Here is a 19,531-nt window from a genome sequence, read left to right as displayed (position 1 = left end):
TTAAAATTACTCCAGCCTGTTTTCAGCCTGGACAGTGTGCTGGCACAGCAAAGAATCTCGCTTGTAGAATTTAGTGCTTGTTTAGATAAAAATTGAACCTGCCTAAATCAGATTGCAGAGGTAATAGTGAACTGAAACATTTCTTTAAGTCCTGGACCTCTCTGCTTTCTCAAGTGCATTTCAAGGAAGTTGAATACAATATAATTTCCTTCTGGCATCTGAAGTATTTGCAGTATGCAGGAGCTGTACACCTGTAACTACCATGACATTGTAGTGTGATGCAGTGCCAGCATCAAGATATGGGATTTTGGGCTCAGTTTTTGTTTGTCCTTAATTAAATTCTATATCTAATTAATTATCCAGGCTATGCATTTACAAGGAGTTGTAATATAAGTTTCACAATCCAACAAATTAGTACCAGCTGTCAAGCAGAGTTTTTTGTATTTATGATGCAGTTCTCTCTATATCCTGTACATGTCTTAGTTTACAGTTTTTCTATTTCATATTTCTCTAAACACTTGTCATACCTGGGAGGCATAAAGATGTAAAGCAGAGAGCATTTGAATCGAAGTGGGGAGGACACATTGTACATCCCTGCTTTGCTTCGACTCTTCACCAGTAGGACTGGAATTAAAAAGAGAGCTCTTAGCAGTGCTCTCACTGCACTAGCAGGACTACTCTTACAAGTCAAAAGCCCACCTAAATGTACTGTATGAGGGCCACATTTGAGCAGATAGTGGTGGTATTAAAGCCAGCTCAAGTGTGCTGTAATGTAAGGCACAGCTCTGTAAGTCCTGATGAAGTGAGGGTTGCCAAGAGTGGGGGGAACAAGTGCTCTTCAATGCCCCATGTACTCACATTACTTGCACTAACTTGTACAGTTTGAGCATAAATCTGGATCCCTGAGACAAAGCCAAATCAAGACATGTATGCTCTGAAACATAGTGTTCATTGTATCTGGAGCCCAGGGCAGCCATGGCAGGATTATTGCCTGCTCAGGGTCACTTGGTACCAGAAAACTCTCTGTCATCTGCTGAGCCCTGCCTTTTCCAGCAGTGCTCTCCACCTGGTACCCAGCGGGAGGCAACTTAAAACAACTTCCATACACGTGTCCTAAGTAGCTCTCCCTGCCTCTCCATGTACCACACAGTTAGTGTAAGCTCGTAAATTTAAAATGCTGAGTTTCAGCGATGAGCTAAAGAGAACAAAGAAAATGCCATCTGTCCCTCTCTACATTATCAGTTCTTGCTGACTGTTCCCCAAACTCTTATATGTAAAACAAGTTTTGCAGGCTTCAAGAACATTAAATTGAGTGCAAATCCCTTCTCCACTGCTGTAGTGCTTATCTTAAGAGAAGGAGGGTGATAACAGCAGTATTTTTTTCTTTTAGAGACTGATCTGCTGAATGTTAGGGAGGTAAGGCTCAGGAAAGTGCCTGGGGTGCTGCCCGTATCACTCAACCCTGGCTAAATGTGTATGTCAGGGGACTTAAGGGCTGCTACTCTGGAAATTGTCTTAGGTGAGAAATATGCTAAAAATGTACAACAGAGTTCAGGACCAAGTGAGTTTCTCTTATCTTTTCTTAGACAATAAGTAGCCTGCAGAACAACGTAAATGTTGATACAGTCCTAGTAGGCTGCTGGGAAATTTTTTAAAGTCCCCCTTTCCCCAAGTGACTTTTACATCATTAGATGAGTAACCCATAAGGTTTATAATTATGGTAACCCAATTTATACTTACACTGTAGGAAATTAATCTCCCTAGCCCACTGTATAGCTGCTCATCTTTCTTAACCTAAAATCTAAATTTTAGCCAGACTTTTCTTACATTTAGCAGAGAAACAGAGCCCTCTTCCTCCCTCAAGTCTGCTTGCAAGAGGCATGAGAAGACTATGCAATCCTGCTTGAAAAAGTGGTGTAGGTTTTTTACTTGGTTTGACCTATGCCTTAGTGTAGTAGGACCAAGAGATTCTTAATTATGCTGAGTCATTGGCTGTATTTCTCATTTTTACATTTTAAAGTGACCTATGCAAAAAGTCAGACTACCCAATGCTTTCTCTGTTATCTTTTAGAAAAATCCAGAGAAATGTCTGTTGTGCCTGACTATAGTCAGCAGTGCATTTGTTTGAGTGCATCCGGGTTCATGGAAAGATAAGGCGTGCAGAACAAGAAAAAAAAAAACCACAAAGACCTTCCTGTTTTTCCTTAAGAAACAATAATAAATTTGGGATACTGTGACTTGGTTTTGACTGAACCACCTCCACTGGTTTTCAGAACTGTCTCCAGGAGTCACTCAATTAATTCTAATCTTTGCAGTCCATGGAGGTCTAATATATATATGAGCATATATTTGCAGAAACAGTAGGTGTAAAAAAGCCACAGAAATGATTTGAGTTATACATTACATTACCAAAATTTTGCTGACTAGGCTAGAAATTACTCTCTTTAGTGGCAAAGCTGACTCAAAGTCTTGTGAAAAGGTCTGGATTAAAATGTGCATGTTCTAGATGCTTGATTGAGAATCTGTGTAGCTGAACTGGAGAACCTGAGTTTGAGAGGGAAGGGAAGAGGAAATGACTGCACAAAAGAGTGAAGGCCAAGAGCCATGAATAAGTAAATGGTCATAGAGAGCAGTAGTCTCCCCAAGGGAAGAATTAAAGCACACAGCTTAGGTTCATGCTTTGAACTGGCCTCTAGAGTAACTTGTCTTTATAAATTCACTGGAGAAAGCCTAAGTCTAATCTTAGCTTTTGCAGACGCTCTGGTTTCATATTGGCTGGTGAAGGTATCTGACTATTAACACAGATTCTTCTTTGCTTTTTTTGGAAATTCTGTTGTGTATGGTATTGCAGTGTGATATATTTGCTGTTTCATACTACCAAAATATTTCTCTGATGTTGTAAAGAATCTTTCCTCTGCACACCAAAAGATATATAAGGAAATTGAGGTTTGTTTAAAACTTACTGCAAATAATTAGTAAATGACTTTGCTTCATTCATAAAAATATTCCTGGTACTGCAGTTTATGCCATCCTGTTAATTTGGGTCCTTTGCAATCCCCTAAGGTTGCGTTAATAAATTAACAGCTAAGATATCTTCTTATTGCTCAGTTATTTTTATGAAGGGGAGATATGAAGTACTTTGTGTTGCAGTAGGAACTCTGTAGCAGTAGCTATTTTGCAAAAACGGTATCACAGAAAGCAACAGTTCTCACCTCTTTGCCTGCATTCCTGTGGGATAATATCGGGAGCAGGAGATTCCATCCCAAGCGCAGTACGGATCCCGAGCGAGGCAGCAGTCCGCACAGGCGGTGCCGTACATGTCACAATGGTGGAACTTCACTTGCGCTATAACCGACTCAGATCCAATGTAGAGCTGTTGCTGGAAAAAAATACACCCTGTACAATTAAATTCCTAGAACTTCCACTAAAATTTCTGTTACCAATGGAGTTATTAAAAGCTATTAGCTTTAGCGTTGCTTGCCAGTTGTGCATCCAGCCTGTGCCCTGAGGGAGGCAGAGTTACTCTGTAGGAAAATATCTGATTACAGACTAAACTCTCCTGCATGAGGACAGAGGAGAGAAAGAAGGTAAAATGAATAAGTTTATTTTGGCATTTCCTCATTTCTGAAATTTCAGCTTTGTAAGCTTTGTGTTTGAATAGGCAGCGGTTTAAGTTTCTTTTCCTTTCTTCCTCAAGATAGTTTCTGATGCGTCCCTCTCTATACTTTTCTGTCACCTAACTGATTTGCAAAAAAAACACTTGACATGAAAGACTTCAAACAAAGAAGTTCAAATTTGCAAAAGTTATAAACAACGTCAATCTTAAAATGGGAGTTACCAAGTAAATTTAACTCTTGATGTGGCTACTTTCAGTATGGTCGCATATACACATGCACAGAAATACTATGATTTGTATTATCCCTTAGTGCACAGGAGATAGATTTTTTTTTTCCTGGTACTGTGCAGTCTTTCCTTACAAATTAACTAGTCACAATCTATTTCTTTAACATTTATTTGTAGTTTGGGGGTTTTTTTTGGCATTAGTGCTAAGAATCTTTGAATCTTCTGAGTTCACATAAATGTCTTTTTCAAATCAAGTGAAAAATGATCAGTCTGATTCATGAGTTGCTGGCATAATAAATTCAGAAGATAATTGATTGAATTTACAGGGATTTGAGAAAAAATCTTGTTGCTGTGAGTGTAAATGTAGTGAATACAGAAATGTGCAGTGTGCACTGTGACAGGAACTGCTTATGCATGGCTCACTTCCATGGTTTTACTAGTCAGGAAAAGGATTCCTAATGAATACTTAAGCTGTGCTTATCCTAATGGCCAAACTTAGTCCATATTTCCCACTCTTAGACAAAACTTTCAAAATCTGATATTTTAAAATTCTTAAAGCTGGAAAATACAGGCAGCTCATTTATTCTGGCTTACCTATCACAAAACATGAAATTTAAACCTAGGAGAGGCTGGTAACAGTAATGCTTGAAGACTTTTTCAGCTGAGGTAAACCAGATGATAGTAGCAGGAACTCAATCTGCCAAATGGAATGAAGAAGAAACCTAGGATCATTGTTTGAGGGGAATTCTTTCTTGTCTGCAAAGGCTGCAGTGTGATTGTCCCAGAAGACATGAACAACACTGAATGAGACATACGAGATGGGATTTTCTCTTTCATCTTTTAGCAGGGGTAAAGACTACTCTAAGTCTTGGTTCATCAGAGGAGGGCAAAAAGCATCTGATATCTAGCCAACTGAACATCAAAGAAGAACATTCCTTCCCAGCCTTTGCAGATAACTAGCTCAGTCCTGAAACATGATGTTTTAATGTACCACTGACTTAGTGAAGACTGGTTAGTGTTTTAAGGACACTGAGACAAAGCTAGCAAGGAGGTCTCCACAGGCTCACAAACTCCAAGGTCAAAAGAGACCAGCCAAAAAACTCAAGCAGAGAAGCTACGTAACTTTTTTCAAATAAACTTAACTAAATTATACTTCTGCTTACAGATCTCAAAGACAAAATGACTTGGTGCCAACCCTGTCACTCATATGTATTGCAACATTTAATTGTCTTCAGTACCAGAAAACTGCATCCTATTTCACGATAAAGTTTATCTACATTCAACAAGCTGAACTTGGTTATTTAATCGTGATATTGCTTTGGCATCAATGTTCAAGAATCCCTATACACATATAGAAGGAAGTTACTTCATTGGTTAAAATTTTATATCTGACCATACTGTTCTCTCTCATTCTTTTCTTTGATATCTTGAAAAACTTAAGCTACTTTTACTTCTCATAAGAAGGTTCATTCTTCAACTACTAGATTTCTTTGGCAGCTTTTTTACAATTGTCTCCAAATTTTCCAGATACTTCTTGAATTAGTAGAGTTAGCAACCCTTTGGGAGCTGGGTTTAACTGAGGAAGACTGATTGCTAAATATTCAGGAGCAGGCTGTCCCGGTGTGTGGGAAGACTAGCCATCGGGGAAAAAGACCGGCCTGGTTAAACAGAGAACTTAGGCTAGAACTTAAGGAAAAAAAGAGAGACTATTTGCTCTGGAAGAAGGGTCGGGTAACTCGGGAGGTCTATAGGGACATGGCCAGGTCGTGTAGGGAGAAGATTAGAAGGGCCAAAGCTCAATTAGAGCTTGATTTGGCTGTTGCAGTCAAAAATAACAAAAAAAGCTTTTACAAATACATCAACAGCAAAAGGAGGGTCAAGGAGAACCTCCACCACTTGCTGAATGAGGAGGGCAGTGTAGTGTCAGGGGATGAGGGAAAGGCAGAGGTGCTCAATGCCTTCTTTGCCTCGGTCTTTAATGTCAAGACCGGTTGTCCTCAGGAGACTCGGCCCCCAGAGCCTGAAGTTAGGGACGAGGGGCTGTGTGAACCTCCCGTAATCCAGGAGGAGACGGTTAGTGACCTGCTGTGCCAGTTGGACACCCACAAGGCTATGGGCCCGGATGGGATTCACCCCAGAGTAATGAAGGAACTGGCAAATGAACTTGCCAAACCACTCTCTATTATCTACCGGCAGTCCTGGTTAACTGGAGAAGTTCCAGCTGACTGGAAATTAGCAAATGTAACGCCCATCTACAAGAAGGGTCGGAAGGATGATCCAGGGAACTATAGGCCTGTCAGCCTGACCTCGGTGCCAGGCAAGGGGATGGAACAGATCATCCTGAGTGCCATTACACGGCACATGTGTGACAATCGGGGCATCGGGGCCAGACAACATGGATTCATGAAAGGCAGGTCCTGCTTGACCAACCTGGTCTCCTTCTATGACCAAGTGACCCGCTTAGTAGATGAGGGCAGGGCTGTGGATGTAGTCTATCTAGACTTCAGTAAGGCATTCAACACTGTCTCCCACAGCATCCTCCTAGACAAACTGGCTGCCCGGGGCTTGGATGGGTGGACTCTTCAGTGGGTTAAAAACTGGCTGGATGGCCGAGCCCAGAGAGTGGTGGTGAATGGGGCAAAGTCCAACTGGCGGCCGGTCACTAGCGGTGTTCCCCAGGGCTCAGTTCTGGGGCCGGTGCTGTTCAATATCTTTATAGATGATCTAGACATAGGGATTGAGTGCACCCTCAGCAAATTTGCAGATGACACCAAGCTGGGTGGGAGTGTCGATCTGCTGGAGGGTAGGAAGGCCCTACAGAGGGGTCTGGACAGGTTAGATAGATGGGCCGAGACCAACGGCATGAGGTTCAACAAGAACAAGTGCCGGGTCTTACACTTTGGCCACAACAACCCCAAGCAGCTCTACAGGCTGGGGGAAGAGTGGTTAGAAAGCAGCCCTGTGGAAAGAGACCTGGGGGTGCTGATCGACAGCCGGCTAAACATGAGCCAGCAGTGTGCCCAGGTGGCCAAGAAGGCCAATGGCATCCTGGCCTCTATTAGGAATAGTGTAGCCAGCCGGTCTAAGGAAGTGATCGTCCCTCTCTACTCGGCACTGGTGAGGCCGCATCTTGAGTACTGTGTTCAGTTCTGGGCCCTGCACTTCAAGAAAGATGTTGAGGTGTTGAAGCGAGTCCAGAGGAGGGCGACCAAGCTGGTGAAGGGTCTGGAGGGTCTGACCTACGAGGAACGGCTGAGGGAGCTGGGGTTGTTTAGCCTGGAGAAGAGGAAGCTCAGAGGTGACCTTATTGCAGTCTACAACTACCTGAAGGGAGGTTGTAGTGAAGTGGGAGTTGGCCTCTTCTCCCAGGCAACTAGTGATAGGACAAGAGGACACAGCCTCAAGCTTCGCCAGGGGATGTTCAGGTTGGACATGAGGAAGAATTTCTTTTCAGAAAGGGTTATTAGACAATGGAATGGGCTGCCCAGGGAGGTGGTGGAGTCACCATCTCTGGATGCATTTAAGAAAAGACTGGACATGGCACTTAGTGCCATGGTCTAGTTGACATGGTGGTGTCAGGGCAATGGTTGGACTCCATGATCCCTGAGGTCTCTTCCAACCTGGTTGATTCTGTGATTCTGTGATTTTGTGAAGACTACGTCAATTTTATACAGTATCTTCTTTTTACTCTTCCAACACACTTTTACCATGACATGTCACTGAGAGCTAAAGGTAGCTAAAGGACAAATATCTGAAATGACACTGAATTCTTTCTCAAAATAAGCATTTAGGTGCAGTGTTAGACATTTCAGAGTTGCTTTTCACATGGAAAAAAAAGATTGATAGAGGAAATAATCCAGAATACTTACACTTATGATCCTCCTCTGAATCACCATCAGAGGAGTTTGTCTTTCTACATTACCTACAGAAAGAACGCAAGTTCTGGACACCAAGACTGTTGTTTTGAGGCACACTCACACCTCCTAGTAATGTAATTTTCATTCTTTGTTACTTGTGTTTCACTATATTTATGTGCACCTATATTGCGTTGGATGTCTAAAATCAGTTAAGATCTAACTATCCTGGGATATATACAATGGCTCCGTCCTGAGATGATATGATGATATGGATGGAAATCTATGATACAGTACAGGGGAGAATCTACCTACAAGAGTAATAAATTGGCAGTTTATATTAGCAGAAACTAGCAGAAACTTGAAAGGGATTCAGATCCAAACAACCTTGCCTTTCATGGGTAACTGAATATGTGGGAGAGACAGCAAGGCTCTTTTTGCACTGATATCGCCATGGGGCTGAAGTCTGTCTACATTTATCAGCGAGGAACTCTTCTGTGAGTTGCCATATCTACCATGCTAATCCCTACTGTGATTACTATGCAAGTAACTCATGAAACAGATTGGGTTTTACTTGCTTTGATATGAATGAGAGTGTGAACTAAGGAGATTTAACATCAGAATTTAAAAACATTAATGCTTATAAAGGAACAGAGCATATAACCATAAGTTTATATTACAAAAGGATTACATTTATCAGACCAGATCTCATTATAGATGATGTACATCCATCTGTCTATTTCAATACAGTTTATAGTTTCATTACATTTGATTCACAATCTTCACATTTCAAACTTGTCAAATACTTACCCTTTTTGAAGAGATTTCCATAGAAATAATAGGAACTGGCACCTAGAAAATAGGTAATATTTCCTTGCTTAGAAAAAATAATATCTTTTTTCCTATGACAATAAATTAGATAAAATAGTGTTGATGTTTACTTATTGTATTCAGCTTTGCCAGATACTTTGACTTTCTTTAAGTTCTGATGCTACAGAAAGATATGAGGAAAATGTGACTTTCAGAAGTATTGCTTTAAAAGAGTTTATTTAAAAACAACCAGCCAACACTTAATTCAGGATTATCGGAGCCACAGGAACACTACAATTTCCCTGTCAAACATGACATTAGCTCTTTTCACCACTGAATCTCTTTTGTCCTACTTGAGAGTGATAAGTGGAGTGTTCTTTATAACAAAACCTTCATTGAAGATAAGATAAAAATATCAGGAATTCCTTCTTTTACCATTGTCCTCTCTGCCCTCTGCTCAGATTTCCTGGAGCAAAGGCAAGACTCAGCCCCTAACAGGTCTATTGAAAATCATCTTTATCAAGAGGGGCAATTTCTGTGATTTTCCATCCAGGCAACAAGTCAATAGTTACACTGCCTAAATGCAGGTATCAGATTTAAACATCTAAATTTGGATGTTAGATTTTCCCTATGGTTGCAAGCAGGCTAGCCTCCTGCTTTATGTGGTTAACAGGACATGATGTGAATACTCACTAAAAGAATTTCGTTATATTAGCTTTGCCATATACCAAATACTGAGCTTTAGCCATTCTTAAACAGAACAGAGTTTTGCCTCACTAGGACTAAGGTTTGTCCACTGTAAAGACAGATTCACTCTTTCTGAGGACTGGCCTTTTTTTATCTGGACCTGATTTAACCTTCCAAGATTGTAGTAGGCACATTTTTGTGCATGCAGATATAGTTTTTTAAAAACTTAGTTGGATATGAGGGAAAATTACATAAAATGCAATAAGTTTCTAATTACAAGGCACACTACAACCTCCAAGCAGGTAAACAGAAAGACAGCAGTCCTGGTTTGCTGCAATACGCTTCAGTACTTGGGCTATAACTCCACCTCAGAAAAACTTCAGTTGAAAATGAAGTTTTCTGTCATAAAATAACTAGATCGTTAGAAAATGTCTTGCACACAACTATTATAGATTTGACTATCCTCAGATTTTTTTAAACAGGTTTTAATTCTGCAGAAAATTCAACACTTGTATATATGCTTCATATACAGCACAGTTCACCTTGAATACTTGCAGCTCTTCAAGAATCACTTCTTCCATGGATTCTGTCTCTTGATTGTAAATTGTAATGACTTTCAGCACAATTCCATTATCTAGGAATAAATTTAAAAAGATAAAAACAAAACTAAAGGTTATAATAGATGGAAATATTTATATGGCTTCCAAATACATTAAATGACTTCTTCAAACTGATAATGGATAGAAATTTATAAATATGTACAGGTGGTTGCATATTGCTGTTATTGATGAGGATTCTTACTCTTAGAAAATAAACATATATGACAAATTGTCCCTGGAAAATAAGAGTCAACTGAGACATCCCTGAGCTATATGATTAATTGACTTGTATTTTTCAAACTCTGGGTCATAACCCCTTGGTTAGCTGCAAAAAGGTCTAAAACGGTGACCATATTTCCGAAAAAGAAATGAGAGTAAGCAGGAGCTGAGTCCATCAAGGCAAAGGAGTGTAAAGTAGCTTTAATTATAGGATCTGAGTGTTTACACTAGTTAGGAAACTATTAACTATCCTTAATTGCTGGCAGCAACTCTGTTCCTCCAGGCAAGAGTACCAAAACCTTCACTGGTTCATTGTCCACAGTTCTCACCCTTCTCTAGGAAAACTGAGCTGCTGTTGAGCTGAAGTAGTTAATCAAAGGAAGATGAACCAAAAAAAAAGCTGCACATTTAAAAGTCTAGGTCACATTGGAGTTTAGATTTACCAGCCTCTCTGTCACTACAAGTCTTGGAGGAAATTAAAACCAAAGACCAAATAGCATCTGGTCTTCCACCACTTCAGCTTTGTCTTGCTGATTATTATTAGAATAGTCTTGCTTTCCTTAATCTGAAAATCTGTCATCAACAATGGCAAATATCACTTCCTTTCTTCTGTTCCTTTCAGTCACCTTTGATTTACAGGGGAAATATTAAGCAGACAAGCACAGGGAAAAATGTTCAGCAAAAGATCAAAGGGGCAAACATAAAGAGGAACCATTAAACTGGGGTCATACACCACTTCTCAAAGAGGATATGTAATCAAAGGCATCCATTTTGTGACAGAACAGTAAAAAGAAATTGCATTCTGAGCTCTGATTTTCAGAAGTAAGTCCTTTTTCAAATCCTGCTGACAGACACGTGAAAGTTAACCCTGATGTTCAGACTTTGCCTTTGATGAACCTTTCTAACCTTCACTGCTACCCTAAGGAAACTTCTGCTCAGCTGTAAGACACTGTTTACTTATGCTACACAGCAGGTGTTGGACTCTGATGAAAAAGATTAACCCTTTCTAACATTATATTGCCGAGAGAAACAGCGAGTTTTTTGATGAGAGCTTTGCCAGAGTAGAGATTGCAGCATTCATTTTAGAGTTTCTAAAGCCCAAATTCCTATGCTGGAATTTCTTGTCACCTGAGATTAGACATCTTGAGAAGACTAAGGAGCTGTTGGGTGACAGTCCAGCACAGCTCTAAAGTGCATACTTAAGTCCCCTTGAATTCAAATTTGCTGAATGGATGACTTGCATACAAGAGTATTTGATACAATATTTCAATCACAAATATAGGTGGAAAATATTAAAAATCTAGGCACCATTATCAAATCTTCTGTATAGAAATAAGTGACACATGGCACGATGTTTTATAGACCACACCAAGTCCAATACTGAGACCATACTGAGGCCATTTAAAAGATTAAAAAACAGCACTAATATAAATAAGCCTTTGCTATTCTACAAACATGCTTCTTTTGAAAGTTCTCAACACTGAAATGTGCTTATCAGAAGAATTTCATTAAGTAAAAAATAATTCACTGCAACTGCTTTCCTAGACAAAATGGTCAAAATGATTTGTGATACTGCTCCTATTGTTAAATTGATAAAATGTGAATTTTATGAATCCTTGGATTTTTTCCAGATGGATTAGATGTGACTAAAGTCTTGTCTACTTCCAGGCTTTCCTCTTATTTTCTTAGGTTTTCTTTTTTTTCAGATACCATTAGAATGTGTTTTTTTCTCTGATTGCTTAGAGTTAGGGCAGGTCTATGATACATTTTACCTTAATTTCATGTGTTTGGTAGATGTTTAAAAATCGTCTTTAAACAAACTCTCTGTATCTTATGAAAATGGCACAAAAGAAAGACAAGAAAACTTGGCAGAAAACTTCTAACAATTTCTTTTTAAGAAACTTGGGTATTTCCGCCTTCCTTCCTTGAGTTGTGTTGTAACCCAGATCCGGAAGATGGCAGTTTCTTTTTAATGGTATCAGCTAGATTTGTGGTCACAAGAACTGGGGAAAATAAATTGTGGAATCAAGCCAGTAACTTGAACTGATATTTTTGAAAATCATATCACCTTTGTTTCTCTCAGGCCTCTAGGTCTCAGTTCAGCACTATGCTCAGATACATGATTGTGTTCTGAAGTTTTAAAAATAAGGCCAGTTGTTCAGGAATTTAATTTAAGGTTCTCGTTTGGAAAGAAAAAAAAATGGAATCCTATACTTAAGTTTCTCTTCCTAGTCTTTAAATCTTTTCCCGTCATTATTTTTCTATATAATGTTATCAGCGCAGTGAAGCACAAGTTTAAAATGACTAACTTCCTCTGTAAGGTGAAGACTGGCATACAAAAATCGTGCAAAAAATGATTATTAAAAAAGAATGTTGTATTGATTTTTTATTTTTGGATTATACACAACTTAATTTAATTCATCCTGAAGGTAAAATAATCTACTAAATCAATTGTCTTCCTTGCTTTTTTTAATTTACCTGTGCCAATGAACAAGACATCATATTGCCCATCTTCAGCTTCCACTCTGTCCACTGCTATTTGTTTAAGATTGTACTTTCCATCTGTTTTAACTAATATTGGTCTCTTATGAACAGGCTTGATGGGCTGATACATCAGTGGATGACTCCTGGCAAAATGGACAGCTTCATCAGGATAGTCTTTAGTGGTAGTGTACAGACCACCATTCACCTTGCTGGCACACTGCAAAAACATAAAACACAGATTATCCTGAAGGTTTGCCAAATAAATTGTCAGATGGGTCTTGTTTTCAGGGGTAATGACAAGTCTACAGAAAACCTGGCACAAAAACAGGCACAGAAGACCACAGTAGGAATTGGGAGAGTAGACTCTATGCTTTTTGCATGTGTGGGTTATTAATTGTGAGAAGCCAAAAAAGGGAATGCAGAGCAGAGCCTTGGCACTGTCATGTTTAGAAAGAAGGGGCTCCTTCTCTGGCATACTAAGAGCAGAATAAATAGTGACACTTCTAGATTTTGACAAAAAACATATTGCTTATGTCTTCCCCAAATTCATGTTGAAGATGCAATCAAAATGGCCATTGACAGAGTTAGGAGAAAGGGGTCTCCTGTCCCAGTAGAGACACAGTCATGTAGAGCCGGCAGAATATGAATGCTTGAAAACAATCTCTAGTCTTATTACTTATGATTGCAAAATGTATTACCATAAGAAACTAAGCACAGTTAAAAATTATGTCAGCAGCAACAGTAATTCTTGATTTCAGGCATTCTAACAGTATTACATTTTATTCTAATTCCTAACTCATGATGACAGTATTATATATCACAGTTTAGCTTGAAATACCAGTGTTTGCATTGATCAATCTACTGTTTTGCAAAGCAAATAGACTTTATGTCAATGATTGATTAAAAGAGGCTTACTCCTTCAGTCAAATGTGCAATTAGGGATAATTTAATGCGTTAAACAGAGAAGTTAATTTTAGGATGCTTTGAAGGATATAGTGTTCCCTAACTGAACATAGATTCTACATTTCCAGTTTGCTTCATGATGTCTAATTGAAACCATTTATGATCAAGCTGAAAATATCTCAGTAACCGTTTACTTTCTCCAAATATTCATAAGAGAGTGTGGTTTTAAGAAGCATTTAAAGCAAAGCCACAGTAGCAGCCTTTCCCTATTTAAATTGGATTTTTCAATCAATAAAATGAAATAAAATACTCTTTATGTTTACTGGAAACAGTAATTTTAAACTTGTGGTCAACTGTAATTGACAATAACAAACTCCTGCACTTGCCAAGTGGGGCAATATTTGTTTCCATTTTTTGGGCTTAGCTACAGGAAAGTATTTGTTCGGTGTTGACTTTAAAGTAGTTGTCTAATCAGCCTAGTGATGGAATTTCACCGGCTGTTAGCAATAAAGAGACGGAGCTGGAGCATGAAGACAGGCTAAGCCTCTGCTTTCCGTGCACTGCACAGCGTATCAAGTGAATAGACATTGCCAGGTTCCCTTTGCAAAGTTCTAGACTGGAGAGATTTAATAAAAATAATCCTTCACAAGCTTTTATTTTTTAATTAAATAAAATCTAGTAGTCTGGAAAGGAAACAGTAGATGCAGCCATCTCTGAAGTCTATCAACACCATTTTTGAAGTAACAGATGTCATTCCCAGACGCATCACAGTCTAAATGCACTAAATGAATCAGCAAAACAGGAGCAGAGATCATGGCAGAAGCAGTGCTTCAAGCAGACTACAGAGAGCAGAGGATTGCAGAGTCTGTCAGAACCTGTGCGAATCAACAGTGGTTTTCTGTTTGTTTAGCTTTAAGCTTTACTCTCATTCCTTATAGACTCCATCTTTACCCATTCAATAGCTAAGATCAAAGAGTGCTGACTATCAGAGATGCCTAATAGTAGGTTATTTTTGGCCTCTTGTCACTGTCACTCCTGTAATGGGAAAGTAGTGGGATTCAGCTTATCAATATGCTGACCTTCTCTTTGGAGTGTGAAACATAACACTGTGGGCTACAGCCTGAAACATGCTTTCTCTTCATACTAATAGAAAAGAATTGAAAAGACCTCTAAACTGCGCCTTAAATGAGCAGCCAAAAATGAATCAGTTAATCCTTTGTTAGTTGGCAGAGCCAGTTGCTTTTCAGCCTCTGATGTGCTCTGCAACATACGGAGACAAACATGACTAAATCAATTAACACCCAGGAAAGACCTGGTTCCTCAACTATCTTATTCCATGACATTGGGAAAATTACTTGCTCTCTTCTTTTATATCTGTTTCAGCTCCTATATCTTGCCTGTTGGGAGGCTACAATCCAGTCTGATCCAAATGTGGCCATTCATAGCCAAGGGAGAGAAGCATTGAAAGCGAGTGGAATTTTGGGCAACATTTCTGTAAATCATTGTCAGCTTTGCTGAAGCGCTGGCTCAGTGTTCTCTCCTTCTTGCCAAAAAAACACCATTTAATCTTCAGTGGTAGGAGATATCAATGTAATGAATGTAGTCATTAATACTGAATTCCCGCCCGTGTTTAACGATAGTTCAAATAACATATATGAGGTGTTCTACTGCCTGGAAAAAAAGTGAATACCACTTAAAGAACTTGGACCATATCATCTTTGTAAAATATACAGCCATTCTGCAATCCTTGCATGGTACTGTCTCATTATTTGGTAAAACTGTAAAAACTGTAAGTTTGCTATACAAGTTGTCAAATAGGCAACTAATAATTCCCTTGATTTCAACCATTTTTCTCAAAATTTGATAATTTACTTATCTGTTTCCCTATCCTGACTCAATATCAACTACTTGCTTTGATCCACGTCAAACAAACAAAAAACCATTTGGTACTGATGTCAGCACTGCTACAGTGGTAGCTTATTGGCCAAGATGGTCAAATCATATTCATAATGTTTAAATCCCAGATAATCTCTGTTTTGGAGCATCCACTTCTGCATTTTGTCTTACGTCGCTAAACCCAAGAGAAGCAGAGGAAAACATTAATTTAAAATGAGAGAGGATGTGCATTCAAAATTATACTACAGGGAGAAAGGCTGTACTGGCATGGACTAGATAAGCTAATAGGCCTTTTCACCTCTCATTCCTGTGATTCAGTGATAAATGAATTGTATGCAATGCTTGCTTCTGCAAATGTTGCTTTTAGTGTAAAAGAGAATATTGATTCAGTTAGCAAAGGAAAAACAACACTGAAAGTAATGCTCCAGCAACTGTTTGTTCCTCTGTTAAGCTCAAGAGAGTGAGCCCCTAGCCTGCAAAAGAGGTGAAGTGTGAAAGCTGTGGGGCGTTTTAGCCAAACATGTATTAGAAATGTCTTTGCATCTCACAGAGTCAAAAATCTGCACAACGCTGACATGATAAGGGGTAGACCTTCAGCAAGTGTAAACAAAAGCAGCTTTGCAACAGACGACAATTGCCACGTATGGATAAGTAGTTGTATTCCCAAAAGGTGCAGGGGGAAGAAGAAATCCTGGATGCGATGTTTCTATGAGTTGGTATGGCATTGCCTGCCGTGGTACTTCTGACTTACAGCAGGAAGGGGAAGGTGAGGGAGGTCCTGGTTGTGCCCCTTCTGTGAGATGTTGACAAGCCCCTGCAATGCAAAGGGCACCCTCAAACCGCACTGACAGGCAGTGAACGTGGGACTGCTCTCCTCACCCCCTGAGCTGGGATGTGAGTCCCAGACTACGATACTACAGGGATGGAAATTTCAGAAATATCTAAAAAGAGAGTGAAACAGGAAAAGAGCTTGAGATGGAGATTACTTGTGATGCTTTTGAGAAATCAACATAGAAATTAGGAATTCCTTGTAGAGAAATTAATTGCCTGTCTCTAAGCAATGTGTTTGAGATTTCCTCAAGACTTTCTGTTTACCAAATGAAAAATCTAAGAGGTAGGCAGGAACAACTCTCTACATGACAGCACCGGTATAGTTGCAGATTATGCTATAATAGTTGCCAGATTAATTGCATTTTCAAAATACATCCTGTTTCTTTTCTTCACTTAATGTCCATTGGAAGAAAAAAGATGTTTGTGAAGAAACTTGTGTGAAAATTAGCGAAAAGCATGAGTTATTTTGCTGAGATTGGTTCTTTGCAGCATTGTTTTAATATTTCTATATTCTTTGTAAAGGGTACAGAACAAGAATGTTAATAAGCTCAGGAACCTGAGGGTAATAAAATCTCACTCTGTGATGTCTGAAAGCAAACCAATGGTTTCTAAGGGTGCTAGACCATAGCTTCTGGAAAGAACCAGTGTTGAGAGGACCTAAGGTGATGGAGGATTTACTGCTTATCTACAAACATGTTTAATCTGATTAGTTACTTTTGTTAAAATCTGTGTCTCATTTCTGACCGGTGCACTGATCTAAGTTATAGAAATATTGAAATTTGATCCTTTTTGAAAAAGAGATGAAAAAAAGGAACGAGAACCACCTGATCTTGAAATAGGGGATTGTCTTTTTTTTTCTTTTTTTCTTCCTTTCACACTTGTTAAATGCCCTGGTTTCAGCTGGCAATAGAAAGAAAGTGAATTGCCTTGTGTAAGCTTGTTTCTTCCAGTAATAATCTTCTTTACCTTGGAAAATATTGCATATATCTTAAATATATATTTTTAATGTAAATATAGGTACATGTTTCTAGTTCATCTGGCTTTATTGTCTCAAGTCAAGTCTGTAGGGACAATTTGTTCTCCAGAAAGTTCCATTAGAAAAAAATCCTAATGGTTCACTTAATACACTTAAACAAATTTGATTTTTCATTTATTTCTTTGGTAATTAGATTTAAGTTATCAGGTTCAGAGGCACAAAATATGTCAGCAACCAAATGCAGAAGAAAAGTTATTCTAGGCTCAAAAGGTAATGCACTTACTGCTTCTAAATGCAGCATTTGACCCACCTTCTAGAGGTGCCTCTTTCTACCCCTGTTGCCTGGGGTCCTACTTTGGGACTTTAAGACCTTAAAACAAGGTTGCTAAATTCAAGTCCCATCAGGATTTTGAAAAACCTTATCTACTTAATTCCACTATTTTCCTTTGGGAAATGGATGGTTCTAGTGCTCGACTAAACTTATTGCTGAGCCATTCCAAATGTTTCCAGAAATGTTAGAGTATGTATATATTCAAATAAATATATCCAGGACTGTGAAGTCAGGAAGATTTGTGCATTCACAGCAGGCTGCTTTTTCTTCCCAAATTCATTTACATAGCAAAGCGATGGAAAATAGATTGTACTTACTGAACCAGGTCTAGGATAGGGTACTTTTCCTTCATATAGAGCCCAGTGGTATTCAGGTCCTTCTTTATGAGCATATGGTCCATTGAAAGCTGCTCGGACACTTGCCATGTGGTAAACACATACAGAATATCCTCTGAATATGTTGCTATGAAGTGAAATTCAGAGACATTATTAAAGCAATATGTCACATTCTGTACATATAATACTGGTATTATTATGTAAATAAAATAAGTTGCATTTCAACAGTACTCAGGGAGAAAAAACTACTTATTGTTTCACATATGCTTTTCTTATAACTGCTGTGTCTAATGTTCTTTAAAAAGTCTTTAATGTATTTATATTTATAACATTTCTCTGAGGAAGCTCCATGTTGTTATCCCAAAATTTGAAGATGGTGAACACAGGCTCTAAATGACTTGTTTATAAACACAGAGAAAGCACAATGAACTGAACTCAGGTCTTATATGTCTTTAATTGTGACTTAAACGGTTAACCATTATTCTTCTCTAAGATTTTTCCTGTTGTTGCTTTGGAAAAATGAGAATCATCCAATGCTGATTGAAATGAACAAGAGTCTTTTTATGTTGAGTGGGAACGTTGGTTGCTGTTATTAGTTAGATCATCAAGATCACTCTATGTAGATCAATCCACATAACTATCTTTTTTAATTTTAAATTTTATTCACTTAGTTCTGGAGAAGCAATTCATTACTTTTTAAGGAAGCATCAGTGGTCTCTACAAAGAAATAATCTCTGAAGACTCCAGAAGGTGATCCAGATCATTTTAATTAGGTGCCCACCTTTCTCTACTGGCATAGGGAACCAGTAGGAAATGCTAGGTGCCTGCATCCCTAGAGGACCAGATCTGCCTTGCTTTATTCAAAAAAAAATAAATCAGGAGAGTGAAATAGTGACAAAAGCACAGCTGCTCTTTGTTACCAGTTACATCCTAAACTAATAGCTGGATCTCCAAGAAACAGGTACTGCGTGCTTGCACTTGAACTAGACTGCAGTGGAAAAAGAGGCCAGTAGCAACATCACAGCTGGTGTTTTAGGCTTCACTAAGAAGTTAGTAAGAATTTAAGCTGCCATCTACTTAAACTTGAATTACAGTGGAGGTCTTATAGGAAGACAGGTGGCTTTGATAGGCTGCTCTTATAAGCATGCAGGAGTGCATACACTTTGACACTAGGAAATTTTCAAACAGAAAAACATTTAATTAATTTATGATCCAGGTAGAGTGGATCACTGAATGAGATGTCAAGCCCCTGAGTGTCACAGCGAAGTTTTTACATTAACAAGGAAGCCCACTGTGAATAAAACAGGGATTAAATTGTTTACTACATATTTGCTAAGGGATATTTATCATGCAGCTTCTATCTCTTCAACAGGCTGTTCAAACATTCCTCTATTGCTGCTATTATTTCTTCTAGTTGTTTACCTTGTAGTGTTGAAGAGGCCAAATATCACCGGGTTTTTGTTATCACGAGTTTGCAGCAAAAACACATCCTCTGTAAAATTTAAATGCAATGTTATTGGTAGAAAACTACTTTTCTCAGCCCAAGAAGAGAAACTTCATTGCTTGTTAAAAGTGTAATCCTATTTTACTCATATAAGCTATTTAATTTTATGCAGATTTTAAAAGTAATCTTTAAAAACAATGCAATAAGTGAAGGCGTAATTGATGATAGTCAATTCCATGTGTATAGAACTTCACATACATTGGAAACAAAACACTAACAACCATTCCCTGTTAATGAATACAAGTACAATATTTGACAA

At 38.6% G+C, this 19,531-nt stretch overlaps 1 protein-coding gene across 1 annotated transcript in view; it reads right to left on the bottom strand.

The window, feature by feature from the left end:
* SEMA3E (semaphorin 3E) overlaps positions 1–19,531 on the bottom strand; it is a 160,219-nt gene that overhangs the window by 8,056 nt on the left and 132,632 nt on the right. Inside the window, exons 9-14 of the mRNA XM_068400746.1 lie at positions 19,191–19,260; positions 17,751–17,895; positions 12,491–12,713; positions 9,737–9,828; positions 8,508–8,549; positions 3,213–3,379 (exon numbers count right to left, since the gene is read on the bottom strand). Of these exons, the coding sequence (XP_068256847.1) occupies positions 3,213–3,379; positions 8,508–8,549; positions 9,737–9,828; positions 12,491–12,713; positions 17,751–17,895; positions 19,191–19,260 (739 nt within the window). The remainder of the gene's footprint in view (positions 1–3,212; positions 3,380–8,507; positions 8,550–9,736; positions 9,829–12,490; positions 12,714–17,750; positions 17,896–19,190; positions 19,261–19,531) is intronic.

The sequence above is a fragment of the Nyctibius grandis genome, chromosome 5 (genome assembly GCF_013368605.1).
Source record: "Nyctibius grandis isolate bNycGra1 chromosome 5, bNycGra1.pri, whole genome shotgun sequence".
Lineage (NCBI taxonomy): Eukaryota > Metazoa > Chordata > Aves > Nyctibiiformes > Nyctibiidae > Nyctibius > Nyctibius grandis.
The sequence above is the reverse complement of the archived record's forward strand: the minus strand, read 5'-3'. Positions and strand labels throughout refer to the sequence as shown.